Here is an 18898-nt window from a genome sequence, read left to right as displayed (position 1 = left end):
TGTGTGACATATATATACATCTAGACTTAGCTTACAAAAGTGCAACACAGAGCTCAATACTGTGAAACAGACTACTCAGTATCACTTGTTGGGGATTCTACAGAAGATTGCACAAAGCATTGTTCACATTAACCCATGAAGCTCAAGAAATCACATTTCTTTGTTTTGATGCTGAAATGTTGAAATTTTTAATTGTAATTTTCATAATTAATCAGGCCTACTAGTATTTTGCAACATACAATGAAGATTTTTTTTTTTTTTGCATTTGAGCCCTATTGTGGTCATGTAGAGTACTAAAGTGTGATGCCACAGCCATTCATTACCATGGAAACTGGTTCGAAACAACCTCATCTGGCCCACGAGTTCATGTGTGCACCTGGTTCAAACCAAAACTATAACAAAAGACTGTGACATCATCACTTCAGTACTCTTAACAGCCATTAACTTTGGTTGTAAACTTATCAAAAGCCTCTAGATCATCTACAACAGGCCATTAAATTGGAAACATGATTTACAATTGTAGAGTATAAAAGTGAATGATCAATCTCAAATTGGCAAGCTTTTTACATTTTTTTAAATGATCTAGTGTAGATTTAAAAAAAAAAAGTAACTCCATGTAATCTTTTCCTAATTCTTATAAGATATACAGTAAACTTCAAAATTACCACTCTAATTAGGACAAAATAATGATTTCAGCATCAAAATTATCCCTGAACTTTATGGGTTAATGAAGGGGCGACAGCTACACCCTTTGTCAGCTTTCTATGTATCTATACAATGATAAAAACTGCTCTACCTCACAAGAGAGTCTCACTTTCATTGACCGAATACATTGCGAATTTTGTGTACCACAAGAATCTACCCATTCAAAACAAATCACAGCCCTGGTATAGTTTTTATTTGATGGCAAAATATTTTAGAGAAATTGGTGATTTTCACCTGAAAAGTTCCTTGCAAAACTTTACACAATATTGCACCAATGCTCTACACAAATATCAAATGCCATAGAGAAAGGTGGTGAGGGCCGTATATCCAAAGTATCACCACACAGAAAAAGTGTTGGTAGATACTAGCTGGATAATTATCATAACTATTATGATTATTATTCTTTTTTTTATATTATGCTTTTTTGTTGTTGAATACATCAACATCAGTGTAGAATTATTTCTGATATCCCTCATGATGCAATTTCTTTACGTCATCTTTGTTTTCTCATATATCATTTTGAAGTGAAATAAAATGCCTTTGTATTTGCCATTTTACCAAAAACTATACTGGAGCTTTCAATCTTGTATCGTAAAAAATGTAACAGGCCATAAAATGACTGTTTGACCTTACATGCAATTTGAGCCATAGCTTAATGAACAAAGCAACAATTTCAGAAAAAAAAAGGAGAACTATTTGAGGCATATCATAGTCGTGCAATTTGCAAGCTTGATTTAGCAAATTGAGAAAACACATTCATCTCAAGAAATGTATGTGGCCAAACTGTCTAGTCATGTTATTTCCTTTTTTTTATGTCACACACAATTTCAATGGATGGACATGCCTCATAAAAACAAGCATTTTTTTTTAATGCTTAACTTTACTTGAAATTAAAAATGCATCAAGATTTGATAATATCTCTTACTCTCATTTTTAGGAGAAACTTTCCACAATGCATTTTTTTTTTTCGTATTTACAGTAAGTCTCCATACAAAATGCAATGCCATTCAAGCAACCTTACGTTCTTCCTTTTTGATCATCCATGAAAAAAAAAAATTATCAGGCAGAAACAACCCAAGAGCAATGTTATGCATACAACCATTCATCCATCACCAATAGGCAAGAACATACATCACTCTAAGAAGCTGTTTAAAGGTGAGACATAACGTATGCATCCATGTTTTCATGAGCAAACTATATCTAAAGTCATCCATTGAGAGGTAGTGGCCGTCACTTGAAAGACTAGATAACGGGGATGAGGTGCGTAAGAAGAACAACAACAAAGTTTTGGCTAATGATAACAGTGGACATGATCTAGGGCCCATTGCACTAAAGATTTACTGTAACAGTTTCATTACACTTTTAAACACATGCCATAGTTATACCGGCAATGACCTCATTTTCTACATGTTGCATCGGTAGGTGCTCCTACTTATGGCAGGTATGGTCTTTAATGCAATGAGGCCCTGGTAAACATGTCATTCCATTGCAGTGTATTGTACTGCTTTTGTTTTTGTTTTTGCTTTCAGTTTCACACACATTGTCATTGGACAGGATTTTATTCATTAATTATGATACAGGACAATTGGACAGAATTTTGATCATCAAAGAAACACAGTAAAAGTTGGGATTTCTTTTTTGTTTTGTTTTTATTTTTGGTGGATAAACTTGAAATTACATTTAAGCTGAAATATTGGCACATGTCACCATTTTGTACCAATAGGTAATGTTTTAAGGAAAAAAAATTCAAAAGAAACATTTTAACGACTAATGGATCCAAAAAGACGGCAACTACCTGTATTCTAGGCCTTAAGTTGGTGGTTTTATATTAGCTCTAAGTCTCTGCAATTTTTTTTCTTAAAAGCTTGGTGGCAAGAAAAAAAAAATGTATTAATAAATTAATACTAAAATAGCTTTAGGCAGCCAACAGTTGCTCACTTACATCAACAGCCAAAGTTGGACAACTATGGGCAGCCACATGTGCACTTTCCATCTTATTCACAAAATGCTTCTGTTACCCTTTGAACATTCCAAAACAGAAAATATACCCAAATGCCAGTTTGAAACTCGTTACCTGACTCTGCGCTGATGGATACTGGAAAAGTGTAAAACAATCTATGGGCGTGAGTTTCAGGGAATGCATATGATGTACTCATCATTATGAAATGACATGACATAGGTGGTCATGTGATGTGAACACTGCCCTCTATCAACAAAATGGAGCAGCAGTGTCATATATGCATGAATGTGAAAGAAACGTCAAACATGATATTGGTGTTTCTCTGATATCACACCAACTTTGTTTAATGAGATGCAATCAATGAATATATGTTTTTAATGGTTTTATGATTCCCTCGAAAAATGAAACATTTTCTTGCTGAGCAAAATTGCCAGCACTTAAAAGTAATATCCAGAGAATGGAGAAAAACATGCACTGATATCCTACACTGCAGTAGAGAGACCTCAACAAAGTTTTACATGTATGTCCTACATATCAAATGTCTAAGACAGGAAATGTGTGTGGTCTGTTTCAAGATCAGAGTGAATCAATGAAAGATAATCTTTTCGCTCACTTGCGAGAATTACATGAACTGTATTACTTGCAGCTTTAAAGTAGAATGTATGTTAAGTATTATGTGGCTGCATAGAATCTCTACAAAGTATTTCATGAAACCAATTCAACATGGTGTGTTGGACAAAGACATGTCCATAAATATATTACACATATTGGGCACAAAATCTTTATAAACAAACTTGATAAGCAAAAATGACAAAAGGGTGTCACTTTCATATCATGGATAGATATTTATTTACATCTGGAAATACTCTGAGTTTCAGCAATTCTTTTACTCAGTTTCATGTTATCTATTCTTCTGCATCCTAGGGAAATACATCAAGTTTTACAGAATGGTAGAACCAGTTTGAGAGAACTTAGATTAAAACATTATCACACCTTTAAAGCATAATCATTGTAGGAACTCAATGAAACATCTATGAAATATCTTTAAAGATATAGGCAAAAACTTCTTTGTACTTTGTCATTTTACCATGAAGCTTTGTTAAAGTCTTAAAATGTGTTATATCATTCTATTGTTTTCTGTTTTCTCAAAAAGAGTGGTACACTGCCTCATCAAATCAGACGAGAATATTTGTTTTTTTTTTTCTCCAAACTGCAGGTAAGCAATGACTGTAATTAGCAGATCATACTTACGTCGTCCTTTGGGTCCGGTTGTCGTTGTTGACGACGACGAGCTCTGTTGTACTGTTTTCGACATGCTGACTGAACTACTGCCACCGGGTCCTGGGCAAAACAAGGTGAAGAAAAAGTCCAGTCAGGAGATAGTGATAAATCCGATATATAAATCCAAATGCTTGGGTGTGGTCGGGAGTGCAGCTGATGGTGGTATCTTGTTTAAAAGAAAACCTTTTTTTTTCCAAAATGTTCAATTTTCCCGGTCAGAAATCTTGTCACAAAACAAGATCGCCTCAGAAGTTGAGAGTAATGATTACATCACTCAATCAACACCAAGACTTTGAACGGGGATCGCTTGGGATGTGCTGGGATAAAAAGCCCTGAGCTGGCTGGTGGATTAAGTTGGTGCACAGGTCCAAGAAACAGGGAGAGCTACAAGATGGATGGCAGTACACACGACTCCAGAACAGATGACGCCGGCATTCCTTACACCAACTTTGGCTTGGATGGCATTAGGGCTCGTGCCATGACGACAGCCGCCTCAACCTTAACCCTCCGAGTGCTCCCCTCCCTATAAAAAGCACCTCAGCTGCAAACATTTCTTGGAAAGTGTGCGCTGCCATCGGCACCCGAGTTGGCAGGGGTTAACGGGGAGGTGGTGTAATTGATCACAGTGGTGTGGGAGTTGAGAGCTCCCATGCTAAATACTAACATGGCCTTCTGGAATGACAAACTGGGATCAAGGGGAGGAGGAGGAGGAGAATGCTTGCTGCTAATATACACAGTGATGATTTTCTTGTATCTCATCTCCTAGACAGGCCACACATCTCTATTCCTTCTTGGGGTGTGTTTTGTTTTGCTCTGTTTTACAATGTTTTAAATACTGCCAGTTAGAAGAAGAAAGTAAATTTTAAACCAATTTTGAAAATGACTTGTGGTATGCTGATGTCAAGGGGGCGGGGCAATAATAAAACAAAGGGTGAGACATTAATTGCACAGATCATTATCCATTCAACTCTTGTCATGTGACTTACATTCTGTGCAAACTGAATGTAATAACCTGTCTTTAGTTGAACTCACAATCACCTCTTAAATTTTGGGAGTTTAAGATGCAATTATGGAGCAAAGATATTTCTGGGGATCATAATGGTCAATTTTCATTTGTTGTTGAATCAGTTTCAGATATGTTTAAGACTGTTGTCAAATATTGACCTAACATGAAAACATCTTTTCTCCACAGCAATTCAGTTGATTCAGTTGTGTATTTATATACAAAGATATGTGTTTAATATTTATGTGTGTGTGTTAGTGAGTAGCAATGTGTTTCAATTCATTCTTTCAAAGTAAAAGTTTGAATGCAAAAATAGATAAATGCCATTTTCACAGGTTTTTCAAAAGTAAGGACATCATAAAATAAAGACAAAAATAAATCTTTTCAATAATGCTGCACTCACTACTTAAAAAGAAATGTGTTTGAACATACCATCGTAATTATCACATATATTCTAATTACTGATCTCTGTTTTTCATCTTAAATATCTCAGTTGATGAAAATGGATATACTGGTTTTTGCATTCTTCATACATAGAGTATCTTCTCATTTGTTGGGGAATTGCTCTCTGCAATGGCATGAAGTAATGCCTTTGACTTCAGAGATCAAACGTTTCCGCATGTTTTGGTTCCTACCACGTTCATACATGAGCTAACGGGGGTACATTAAGCGCACACGTAGGCACGAGCATTCAAACATGTTTACATGCCCAAATTCCTGGGATGGTCTCGGCATTAGTCGTGCTGCAGCGCCACCTCTTGAAATCTCCACCACACAAGACAGTGGGTCTGAGGACATGATGGACTGACTGGACTCTATTGAAGTTAGGTTAACCAATTTACGGCAGAATTTTGAAATCCCTATACACTTTGTGCACCAAAATCCCAGTTGGCGTTGGCAATGGGTTTACATCCTCTTCTGTTCAAATTCCTCTCCACACATGTTCAGACAGAATAATATTCTAAGAAGTCAAGCTCATACCTATAATCCACACTTTTCAAATGTTAATGCAACTGTCTTATCATTAATCTTTGGATGTCATTCACTTGCTTTAATGACACCATCTTACACTGATAGGTGTTATCTGCAATCAACAACTTGAACACGTTTGCAAATTATTAACATGTTACTCATGTTACTCATGTTACTCATGTAATTATACTACAGATGTATTGCATAATTGATGAAAATGATGAAAATTGTATGAAGTATACTACCTGTATTTTGTACTTTGTTAATGAAATTGCAGAAAGTTGATGTATTTGAAAAAAAAAAATGTCATACAGAGAATAGATAAATCAAATCAAATCAAATCAAATCAAATCAATGATTGCAGTATAAGTTTCAGTTGATTGCAAGTATTTTTCTTAAGCTCAATATAACTCATCTAAAAATTTCTAGAATTTCTTTAAAGAAATATAGGTCAAATTTTAATGAAAGACTTGATGAATGATTGCCACAGAAGTTTCAGTTGACTTCAAAATATTTTTCTTCAGCTAAATATAAATCATCTGAAAATGTCCAGCATTTCTGGAATAAAAACTTACCGACGGTGACACTTCTTGATTCTTGTGCCATAGATTGTGATTTGAATCCTGTATCTGTGTTATGGAATGAGAAGGGGAAGCAAGTTAGTATGAATTCAACTCTGTGTTCACTGGAAAAAAAAAAAAAGTTTGTGGATATTAATCATCCTATTCCTATGCAAATTGACTATCATGACCAGAAATCATAGGAAATGTTTCACATCATAAGTGGCTGCGAAATAAGGAGAGTCACTTTGTAACTGACTGATTTATAGTTGATCAGACAACTGACTGCCTGAATAACTGAATATCTTATTACAGTTTTTTGTCTCACCCACCAGCTGATTTAAACTAGAAAACTGTCTAAATATGTTTTTCTTTATTTTGGTCCTACGTTGCTCCTCATCTTTACACTCTGTTCAGAATTTGGGACCTACACTTAACAAGCTCACTTTTAAGTAGGTTCCATCATATTTCTTTAGCGTTATACATAGAACCAAACGTACGATGATTGACCGCTACATGTTTTATATGCTTACATTAATTTACTGAGCATCCAAGCCGGATATTATGATTCACTATGTTTTTATTATATTTGATGTACATTCCTTCATTGAGAAGTATGAAAATAAATTGAATTGAATGGAAAATTGAATTGAAATAGAGAAACAGCTTGTTGAATATTTTATTGAATGACATAGTAACCAACACAGTGGTTACTCAGAAACTAACTACATGCCTGACTGAACTGAAGATGATGGTCAAAAAGTGAGATACAGCTATCAACTCATAAATACTGACAATGAATGAAAATTTTCAGAAAATCTTCATTGTTATAATTTTTCCCAAACTTGATTTCCATTCATTAAAATGTATTGATTTACATTTAGTAGAACAAAATACTTCATCAAAAGAATTTTGAAAAGCATTTTCTACAGCCTACTCCCCCTTAAAAAATGAAATCTCCTATGCCTGATGAATTATAAACTATACTTGATTTGAACTCCTCAATGGTAATTTAAACAATTTAGAATTTAGTTTGAATTCACCATGATGTAGATAATAATATTCCAAAGTAAAAGTGATACCTGCTGACACATATAAAACAGACAAGTAGGTAATATTTGTCATATATTAATCGTACAACATCATCATCACAGATAGATATTAATCAACCACTCTATATTGCAATGATGACATCATGCTAAGATAAGTAATATGACACAAAATGTAACAGTGTAGTTAAACGGTCTTCAGTTATGTATTGATGGATTTGTTCAGTAAAGGGCACTGAATTATTTCTGTTAAAACAGACAATACACATGCTAAAGAATTAACAACATCCAAAACAAGTTTAGTCATAACACTCGAAGGAATATCAAAATTCAACAAAACAACAAAGATGTTATTCCTTTGAAATTCACATTTCAATAACATTAAAATGGAAGATATTGATTACAGTGAGAAGAAATGGTAAGAAAACATGCATGCATGACTTTATTCAAGTGTGTGAGTCATTTTATGAAAATATGAACAAATAGATGAATTCATTGTTTGTTTGTTCTGTTCAACGATATTAATTTTGAATCCTGCACAGCAGTTCCTGTGGTACTGGAATCTTGGATTTTGTTTGTTCTATTTTAAGATCAAATTTAGGCGCAACAATCCTAAATTTCATAGGACTGAACTAAAACTCTGTGTTTCATAGACTATCCCTTGTCACATCAGACAAAAACATATGACAAATATTAACAACAAGAAACATTATTCAAATTAGTTAAAGTTATAACAGCAGACCAGACATTTTGTTTGATGTTGTTGTTTCATTGAAATACAACATATGATAAAATTAAATAAAACAAAACACAAAAAGACAGCCAAACCTGCGTTTTGCAGCTTCTAACATGGAAAAGAAAAAAAAAAATGTGAGGTGTTTACTTCTAATACAGTATTGAGATCTTTCAATTATCATATTTTTTTTCACTTTGCTAAGATTTGTGAAGGCCTTTTATGTGTTACCGGGCAAAGTTATTTCATCACTTTGTGATATCCTGAGCAGGTAATCACTGTACCAAGTGACACTGCATGTTAAAACCTGGCCGTTGTAGACATGATACCACTGTTAACAAAGTATCTTTCTGGCCATCTAACCCTGGTGACCAACAAAAATAGCTGGTAACATATACAAGTTTGGCAGAATAGCTGAAAGACCACATTTTAAAGAATTGAGAAAAACTCGTTCTGAACAGACCAAGGTTAACATCTTCATTAGATTCACATGAAAATCATGGAATGATCTTTAAAGTGAGCTGTGATTAATGAGATTAAATCAGGCAATGCTTTTGAACACACCAAACCAAATGAAGGGGTAGCCAAACGAGAACATTGCTTTTTCTGAAACAAGAAAGTGTTTGCTGCCATCACCTTCCGTTTTGCTCAATATCGTGGTCTGCATACTCTTGCTGCTCCCTGTGTCCCGAACGGTCGTCTGGACAAGAGTTTTAGTCTTACCATCTTCTGACGTCTTCGTCGTCGTCTGCGTCTTCTCCTGGCCCGGCGTGATGACGTTCAGTCCCACTGCCTTCATTCGCTGCTGCGCGGACTCGACCTCCAGTTTGTGCATCTTCTCCTCGAACTGCTTCTCCTGCTCATGTATCTTTTGTTCCCGTTCGTCTATGTCAGAGAAAGATACAGTGGTGTCCATGTGAGAACATCAAACAAAACTGTTGTCAGACAGCTCTAGCACAACTAAGATCCACCTTTTCTTTCACAATGAGAGAAAGTAACGAGCCTCAAGGCAAACAGAAGAAAAAGAACAACTATATGCTTTGCACAAACTTCAGAGTTACAGTAAGAACTACATTCTGACCAACATACTTCTTAACTTCCATGTACTCGATAAAATCTAGAATCTGTAATCTGTTTAAAGATGGTAAAGTGTAACACAATTAGAAGAGAAACCAAATGTCAGGTTCATCTTAGGCAGAAAACAATAAAGTCAACACTAGGCGACATAATAAAAGTTAGCTGAGTAATGTAGGCATAGCATTAACAAAAATATAATCTGAAAAATCTCTATGCATTGATAAAGGGTATTCAACCATAGCATTCATGAAGTTGGATTGATACAATCAAGAAAATCATGAAGAAAAGTGGCTATGAGAATCAGAAAAGCATTATGGCTTATCTTGATAATGAAAATAATTTCCCCTGCAACTGCAAAGGCATCAGGCTAAATCTTTGGATACAGGACCGGCCTTCCTTACCTCTCTTCTTTTTCCTGACTTCCCGCAGCCGTGCTCGGATCTTCTTGCGCTCGTCAAACTCCGTAGCCTCTTCCAGCTGCCAGAGAACACAAACACGAAATGAGAACCGGGATGGGTAACACCACCAGACATACGCATCATCTCCAGCACTGACACCACTATCGGTATCCACCTTTCCTCCTCCAATAACCCTCTCCCCTCCTCCTCCTCCTCCTCCCCATCCTTACCCTCCTATTCATCCTCATCTCTTTTATTTAACTCATCACTAAACATCTCAGAAAAGAAGAAGTAGAAGAAAAAAAAAAATAGAAAACTGTGAAATCGAGCAGAGCAACACTCCGGGCTGGACTGATGTTGGTGGTTTGCACGCTACAAGCGGCGGTCCGGGGAGATGCGCGAGAAAAGGTGATTTGGCGCAGGTGCTCTTCTGGATCAGCAAATCTTAAACCGTGACACAGATGTGTTTACCCATCAAAGGCAACCTTATTAACCAAATTCGCGGGGACTGCTCGGGCCACGATGGAATCTCACCAGTAATTTTCCAGTGCCTTACAAAGGCAATGATGTAGTAGAAAGAAGGTAATTAGTTCAATTAAGAAGCAAATTGGTTGGCCTCACACAATTGGTGCAGTTTGAACGCTTTAAAAAGCTTGTTTGGTTGAGGGATTGTACTGTGACACTGGTGTTAAAAAGTAACAATATGGAGATTATGAATGAAGAGAATATGGAAGGGGAAAATTGCTGGGAGAAAATTTCTGTAATTCAGTAATGAGAAACACCGCAGGCAAAGAAAAGATGAATTATGAATGAAACACTGCCTGCAGGAAAATGCTGGAAGTGCACGCCCGCAGCCAGAGGCAGCCAGAGGTACACTCTAGTTGAACAACATCTAAGCAGTCGCTTGCAAGTTATTGCAGTTCATCATTAAGTTTATGCGTCGTGCGCGCACACACACAAACTGTTTATGTACTCAAATGGCTACGCTAAATGTGCAGTTATACAAATCGATTCACAAAAGTGTAAGCTGTCCACCCAATAAAGAAAAATAAATAAGAAATTAGGTATTAGTGGGAAAATTAAGGGGGACCACTGGTTTCAATCTGATGATTTTTAGTCACCTTACAACCATGTTGTGCCCCTATGATATGGAAGGGGGGGAGGGGAGGGGTAAACATGGGATAGTGACATCAAAGTATGTGTGGTTAAACATGAAAACATTTGAAGAGTTTGTTTGCAAAAACCGATAAGTCCATATTTGCCAAATGGAGATATTTGCGATTAAAGGTCAAGAAAAATAAAGAGAATAATAAGAAAATTTTTGCTTCTTTTAACCATAAGTTTAAAAATGTACCTTTATATGTAGTGACCATTATATCATTTGAAAGGTGTTATTTAGTACTTTATGACAGATACCGTACTTTAAAATCTTCAAAAATGGACTTATCGGTTTTTGCGAACAAACTCTTCATTTGTATCCTGCATGATGGACTGTGAGAAAGGGATTGATGAGCTGGGGAGTGAAATGGAGAAGAACAATGGTCTCTGTCAACATCCACTAATCTTTAACACTCTCAGGGAGATGGCTTTGGGAGGAGGGAGGGGGGGGGGGATGGAAGAGAAAGTGGGTAGAGGGAAGGGGGGAAGGGGTTACTGTCTGGAGGTAGGGTTGATTCTTAAGTATCATGTTGTGCATGACTACAAACATTTGTACTCTATAAAAAGCTAGAATGACTGGCAGTAAGGAGGGGGCGAAGAGGTGCAACAAGGAACATAATATTGGTAGCGTCATCAACGTAGGAAAACATCCCAAGAGTACATTGCCATGCAATGTTAACCCATTGAGGATTGACTGATTTTGCTACAACACGCATTTCATATAGACACCTGCCCTAGTATACTCAGGACTCGTCCTTGATGGGTTAAAGTCCAAATGTGACCGTGCATCACAGAGCCAATAAACGGTCACACGGCCTGATTTTATGTGAGGACTTCAAAATAGGTGAAACGGTTCAAACCTAGTCAACTTTTAGATGTTCATATTTTCTGACACAGCTATTCTTTTACATCGCTCTCAAGTTTGGGATCATAAAACAAATGGGAAATTGTTTTCAGCAGTTTTCTAGAACACCTATACCTTTTTTTTTCATTGTAGAATGGAGTAATTAGGTATGTCTCATAGGTCCCTTAACATTTCTTACAAATCCTTTAAAAACTCTTCACTTTCAACTCTAATAACTTTTGAAAGGACAGCACTACTGCTTTGAAAGTTATTAGACATGGCCAGAATGTATTCATACAGCATGTTCAGTTTAAGCTTAATCTGATAATTCCTTCTTTGTTGTTGCTATGGTGTTTTGCAGCCTGTTCTTTTTTCCCCCTTCATTGCATAGCTACGGTAGCACAGCTTAATAACATTATGTGCTTGAATAGACCCTTCACTTCAGCGCTCCCTTTCTCAGTACACTCTTTCCAGAGTGTGTACCTTCTTTCCAATATCTAGATAGGTTAGGACAGTCCATTTAAATTTAGTTATACATCATTTTAAAGCTAACATCTGCTCTTTCAGAATCTACCCTTAACTACAAATCCATGTCGGGCCACTTTTTGTTGGCTTTGTGATGTAGGGTCACAAATACAGTGTGAACAAACTGGTGAAAGTTCATCAAAAACTGGACACAAAAGTTCTCCTCGAATAGTGACATTGGTCATAATCATATATGCACATTTGATGTGTAATATCTCTCTTGTTGATTTGGTCACAAAATCATACAGTTTTTGGCAACACTAAAAACTACAACTGCTTCTATTCTTATACCACTATAACAGATAATGGTATTCATCATTGGTATGTTATTACAATACAACAGAAAATGTGATACAAAGGGTACAATTTTTCTTTCTGATTTCATGCTAAAATAAAGTTATATTTCATTCAATTTTGTGTTTGGGTCAGCATAAAATCTGAAAATATATAACTTCTTTCTCCTCATGTCATCTGCACTGACAGCTGCTCATAATATCACAGTTCAGTAGAAACATTCAAAACTTAAAAATTCTGTAATTTTCTTATTGTTGGTTCAATTTTCATGAAACTTCCATCCTCCACTTTTGTTTCATTTTACTTTCTAGATAAAAAAAAAACCAAGTGGAAACTGACATTGGATTTTGTATTATCTCCAATCTTCAAATGTGTCCGAGGTAATATGATTAGTGTGAATGGAATCAGTTAAATAAACATATCTTGACCTGCTAGTTTCTTTTTTGCCTTTTGACTGTCTTGATTCATTTCTCTTTTCATTTACTACAAAACTTGTTCCCTGCTGTGAGAGAGACCCTCATGTTTTGATTACTGGCTAATGAAAATGTCACCCCACATACCAGGATGTCAACATGAAACTGTCCTTCATCATGACCTCCACACACATCATTTATCCCATTATCCACCCCATCTTCCTCTTCCTCCTAGGTATAATACTTGTTTCAAACATCAGTAACTCCCCATGAAGGTGACACTGGCAGCTAATTTGCCTCCCAACCAGCTGAGTTTATCAACATGACGCCCAGGAAATCATAAAGTCAAAGGCCAAGGAGGCGAATTGGACAGACACACCAAAAGGCTGCCAGTAGTGGGATTGAGACAGAGGGTGGTTATATACAATCGACTCACAATAATCCTTATACAGTGACTATGTTTGCTTGGGCTTTTAGTTATACTGGTCGTCAAAGTATAAAAATCAAACCTAAAATTATTGAACCTAAAAAGATTGAACCTAGAAGAATTGAAATCAAAGGAAGAAAATTACAGAATGTGAAAATTTTGCATGTTTCTACCAAACTGTAATATCATTAGCAACCATCCATCTGAACATTAACAAAGCACTGATAACTCAGCAGAAAGATACCATTGTGAATCTAAAGATTGAAAAATATAAAAATCTTAAATTCATACAAAAAAAAAGTAAAATGGTGAAATGATAAGATTGAAATTCAAACTCACCATCTTCTCCAGGGTACTCTCATCTTCAATATTCTCTATGGGCGCCATGGTGACAGTCCTCGATGTCGCGCTCTGGAAAATGGAGGAAGAAAAATAATGATTTAAGATACAGTCAGTCATCATCTTTAGCAGGCATCTACTATATTAAACATATGTAAATACAAATTGGCAATAATTTTGAACACATGTGAATCAACTTCATGAAGAATCTTATTTAGAAATGTTATTTGAAATGCCAAAATCAGTGAAGTAAATGGATGATTTTGTTTGTTTGTATAGAAGCATACAGTGTATACCATAAATTATTTTGATCCTAACCCTAACCCTAACCCATCCTTGGCACTTAGACAGCTAAAACCCTTGTCAGCTGTCACTGAACTGACTACTCTGCATGGCTCCTTGAAGGTCAGTGAGAAAGAACGGGAGAATGCAAAGAAAGGGAAAATATGATCTGTGTCGATGCTCTCAAATCATTTCACAAAACTCCTGTGGTTCACTCTGTCAGCATTACTGCCAACTACACCATGTACGAGGGTTCATTTTAAGGATCAAATATGCCTGGAATAACAATAGTAGTTTACAACATATAAAGGTTATTAGGATATTGAGAGGGATATACTCTTTCCAATGCCACCAGAGAAAACCATGTGTCAAAGCCATTGTCAATGTCAAAGTCATTGACACTATGAAAGACTGTGTCCTCCATTTAGTTCAGAAGTTGGAGAATGTTGGTTCTTCCTCAGCTCATCACAGCACACAAAATATCCACTCCTCATTCTCCCTTGCAATTACGTTATCTAAAACAACATTGTCTGCACTGTTCTAGCTTTCATGTGATTAAGGACAATAAGCTCATCTCACCCCATCTCATACCTACATTGGTCATCCCATTCACTTTTAATAACTTTTATTTCCATATGCTATAAATGTCATTTGCTGTGACAATTATCTCTTTCAAGGAAATATGTTTCAACACTTCTAAAGTTCTAAAAAGGAAAAGGGTGAGTGGAAGACATTTTATAACATGCCTTTCGTTAGCCTCACTAACAATTACTTCATCGACCAGATCTAGAAGATTCTGATTTGTTAGATGACAAGTGGTAGTAGTCAAATCAAATTAAAAACAAAAAACAAAAACACACACACACACAAGTACTGAATTACAACTGCATATGAGGTCATTACAAATTTGAAAAGATTAGAATGAAATCTTAAATCTTGACAAATTTAAAAACAACAATATCTTTGGTTGTTTGCTGGTTATTGATGTCCACTCAGTATATGCCTGACTTTTAATGACTCTAAAATCTCTAAAAGACCAAATCAGTGCTGGAGGAGAGGCATTCATATCTTCTTCAGATGAAACAGTTTCACTGGAAACATAATCCAGTTACTTAATCCTATCTGTACCAGAAACTTTGGCCAGTGTGTACAATTATGGGGTTTTCTGAGCCATTTAGCACTTGAAAGTATACAAAGAGTTGATATCCCATTGCCTTAACTGTTCCTGCACTCTTTAAATTACAATTTCTGTAGTACTATAGGATTTAACACAAGAAATAACCCAGCTGCATATAGAAGGCCTTGTTTTTTGATGGATGTGAGAATAAAGCAATGAATTAACTCTGATGCTTGCATATGATCTATTCCATTCATTGTCTCATTATTCTGCACAGATAAGACAATATCTTTAGCCCTTTCACTGTAGGATTGTGAATTCTTCATACATTCTTCACAGGACCAGCCAGGTTACCATTGGCAACTGGTTAACCCACACGGAGTGTCTTCATTTCTTCCCTCTAATCCCCCATAACATTACAGAGCACCCTCGTCCCCTAGTCCAACCGCAGCACGATACATCTCCATTGCTGATGTGTGTGATCTCGTACTGAACAGTTGTGAGTTCTCAATCACAGGACACGTAAAGACAAACAAGTCAAAATGAGAGTGATTATTTATGTTTGGAGGAGATAGAAGCGAGCCTGGTCCATTGAGGCCATTAAGAGTCTAAGCCTGTCTCCTCTGTGTTTAAGTGATGAGATAACCCACTATGAATGGTAACAGAGGATATTTGCAGTCACATGTGAATTACATTGAGCACTTGGAAAATTGGCCCTTCTATCACACTATCAGTTCAAACTCATCTTATTCTGTAAAATGGTAATGCACATATCCTTTATGTTACAGTATATAACCATTTCTACTTATTTCAAACCCTGTCTTCCCCCACCCAAATTTATCAAAGCAAAAATGTCTCCTTAAAGCATAATTTCATCTTATTGAAAGGGCAATTTGTGGTGATATCCTAATTCATTCTACCTACCAGAGCCATTATATTACTACAAACATCTTGTCATATCCTTCAAAAGCCAAAACTGCATTTCAGAGCTCCTTCCCCTCTATATTTTGTAATTCAAACTTTGTCTGTTAGCATAAATGTCTTTCTGTCTCTCCTCTGGTAATAACATTTTACTTTCTATCTATCTAGCTCTCTCTCTCTCTCTCTCTCTCCCTATCTCTCTCTTTCTCCCTCTCTTTTTCTTCCCAGCTGTACATGCACCTCAATCATATATTTCATCCAAAGTCCCATACAGCTGGCATTTTATTAAACACGGCAGTTGCAACTGACGGGACCTCTTCACTTGCAGTCTCGCGAATCAGATCAGATTGAATTTGGCCATTGAGGTGGCAATACTTGACAGCCTTAAGCATCATCTTCAGCAGGACTATAATCTTCCCTCTGGCAGAGTACCTAGGATCAATGGAGGAATACCAAGAAACTACTAAGCCCCTGGGAAGCTCTTCCAGGAAAACCGGTGGAGATGCGGGTTGCCGTGGCCACGGAACGTCTCCCCAGTTGTCCTCCGCACCTGCTCCTCTCTCTACCCATCACTTCAGTGCACATCCTTTCACTGCTCAGATCTGATAATCTTGACTGATCCAAAGCATGTGAAATGTGTCGGCGTACTACATCAAAATATGTCAGTGTACCATTTAAAGTGTTTTACATAGGAGTGACTCATGCATCAGAATTCTGCCAGTTTCCCCGTATGAAAATGAGAATGCATCAGTTAAAATCATAAGCTCCCCTCACATCTGTAGTATAGTATCAATTTGCGAGGAGCATGATTAGGAGTCATTGTGTCAAAACTACAACTTGCTTGCTGTATACCTGATTTTGGACCTCACAAGGTTTGCATAACTTCAGCGTTTGGAGGGGGGAGACTGCTCATCTGAACACAACCTCAAAAACGGTTTGGGAAATGATTCCTGCTGCTCTTTTTTTTTTATGACACCAAAATATGAGAACTCATTCAGCCCAGAGTTCAATAGTGACTGGATGAGAAAGTACCATTCACCTCAAAAACAAAGTTACATTAATTCACAAGAGACTGAACCAGTAAAAAATACATTGCATCTATAAACCTCCTGACTAGCTCAATGATTTCACATCTTGTTCTGTAAAGTTGAATGAACTCTGAATAAATAAACAAACATACAAACAAATAAAACAAACAAACGAGATAAATAAAGTCCGCCCACACTCTGCTAGTGACCTAAATATATTCCACCTCCTTGAATATCTCTCTTAAAACACCTTCACCTATTTATCACGAGAGAGTAAGCAAAGGATAAACCAGAATGGCCCCACGAATATTCAGCAGACAAGGATGACAACAGTGTGTCATCAATCAGCGGGATGACATGGCTGCTTGCAGGGGAGGAACGTCTTTCTAGAGTAGATGGGACTGAACTAATTCCGGAGTGACTTGACTGTGTGCTGCAAATGACTCAGAATGAACTAAAAAGGTATTCAAAGTCCTCTTCTCATTCTTGTTTTCATTTCTGCCTTGTTATCTGACTGTTTATGTTTTTCTGTGCCAAGTGATTTGTGTATTAAGAATCAAATATCACTGAGCCATATATTTTTGTTACCTTTAAGAATGATACCTTTAAGAATGATACCATTTCATATCATAATTCGTGTCTGGCAGATTGCAATAACATTTTTTTTTTTCTCTCTGAATCAGACAGATCAAACCCTAACTCAGACATCTAACTTAACTGATCTAACTTATCATCTACCACTCAATAAAAGATAGTTTGAAGAGGGGAAAAACAACAAATTTTTACCTATACTTAAGAAATTCTCAAGCTATTTTCTCCTGCACAAAGAGCATTGTGCATGTGCTAACATGTACACCCAGTGGCAATTTGGTGCAATGCATTTCATGGTAATACCTCAGCCATCCTCCTCCTTAAGACAAACTTGACATCTAACCAGGTTGTGCATCAAAACAAAAACCTCACCAAATACTCTTGGTTGGTCCTCTGTAACAATATTATGCTTAATGGACTGGAGTTTGGTGCCCTCTAGCCTTTACACACCCAACAAGGCTAGACAAGACCTCAACAGTCATCTCTGTCACTTGATAATGACTGGAACAAAGACTAACAGGCAAAGAAACAAAAGTGCCTGCCATTTGGATAATTAGTCTTCTCCTTACTCTGTTTGATTATCATTTTGTCTATAAAAGACATAATTACTTGTATTATTCACTTAGTTGTCCATTCATTAATTTGTTTAGGCATCCTTATGTGTTTATTCACATATTAATCTCTTTCTCAATTATTCAGGCATTCATTTTATTCATATATCAATCAATCTACGTACATATGAAGAGTTTGTTTGCAAAAACCGATAAGTCCATTTTTGAAGATTTTGAAGTACGGTCTCTGCCATAAAGTACAAAATAATACCTTTTAAATGATATATTGGTCACTACATATAAAGGTATATTTTTGAAGTTATGGTCAAAAGAAGCAAGAATTTTCTTATTATTCTCTTTATTTTTCTTGACCTTTAATCGCAAATATCTCCATTTGACAAATATGGACTTATCGGTTTTTGCAAACAAACTCTTCATATAATTACTTATTCATATTGATTAAAAAAAAGGATGATTTGTGATTGGTATGCAAATAATGAGGATATCATGCATAACTGTGGATGGTCCTTGATTATTACCCATCTATCTATGGATGAATGAGAAGAATTTACATCAGTCTATTTCCCTATCTATGTTTGCCCTTGTGATCGCTGGGCATGGATATAGTAAAGGTGAATCATGGATGTTAAAGCCAAGGCCTTAATGGCTG

The 18898-nt window shown here is 36.4% G+C and overlaps 1 protein-coding gene across 1 annotated transcript in view; it reads right to left on the bottom strand.

Moving 5' to 3' along the window:
* Positions 1 to 18898, bottom strand: part of LOC140227602 (uncharacterized) — a 206198-nt gene that overhangs the window by 6833 nt on the left and 180467 nt on the right. Inside the window, exons 17-23 of the mRNA XM_072308019.1 lie at positions 15633 to 15643; positions 13739 to 13796; positions 9742 to 9817; positions 8900 to 9148; positions 6497 to 6550; positions 3917 to 4006; positions 2780 to 2800 (exon numbers count right to left, since the gene is read on the bottom strand). Coding sequence (XP_072164120.1) covers positions 2780 to 2800; positions 3917 to 4006; positions 6497 to 6550; positions 8900 to 9148; positions 9742 to 9817; positions 13739 to 13796; positions 15633 to 15643 — 559 coding nt within the window. The remainder of the gene's footprint in view (positions 1 to 2779; positions 2801 to 3916; positions 4007 to 6496; positions 6551 to 8899; positions 9149 to 9741; positions 9818 to 13738; positions 13797 to 15632; positions 15644 to 18898) is intronic.

The sequence above is a fragment of the Diadema setosum genome, chromosome 4 (assembly GCF_964275005.1).
Source record: "Diadema setosum chromosome 4, eeDiaSeto1, whole genome shotgun sequence".
In the NCBI taxonomy this organism is placed as follows: Eukaryota; Metazoa; Echinodermata; class Echinoidea; order Diadematoida; family Diadematidae; genus Diadema; species Diadema setosum.
The sequence above is the reverse complement of the archived record's forward strand: the minus strand, read 5'-3'. Positions and strand labels throughout refer to the sequence as shown.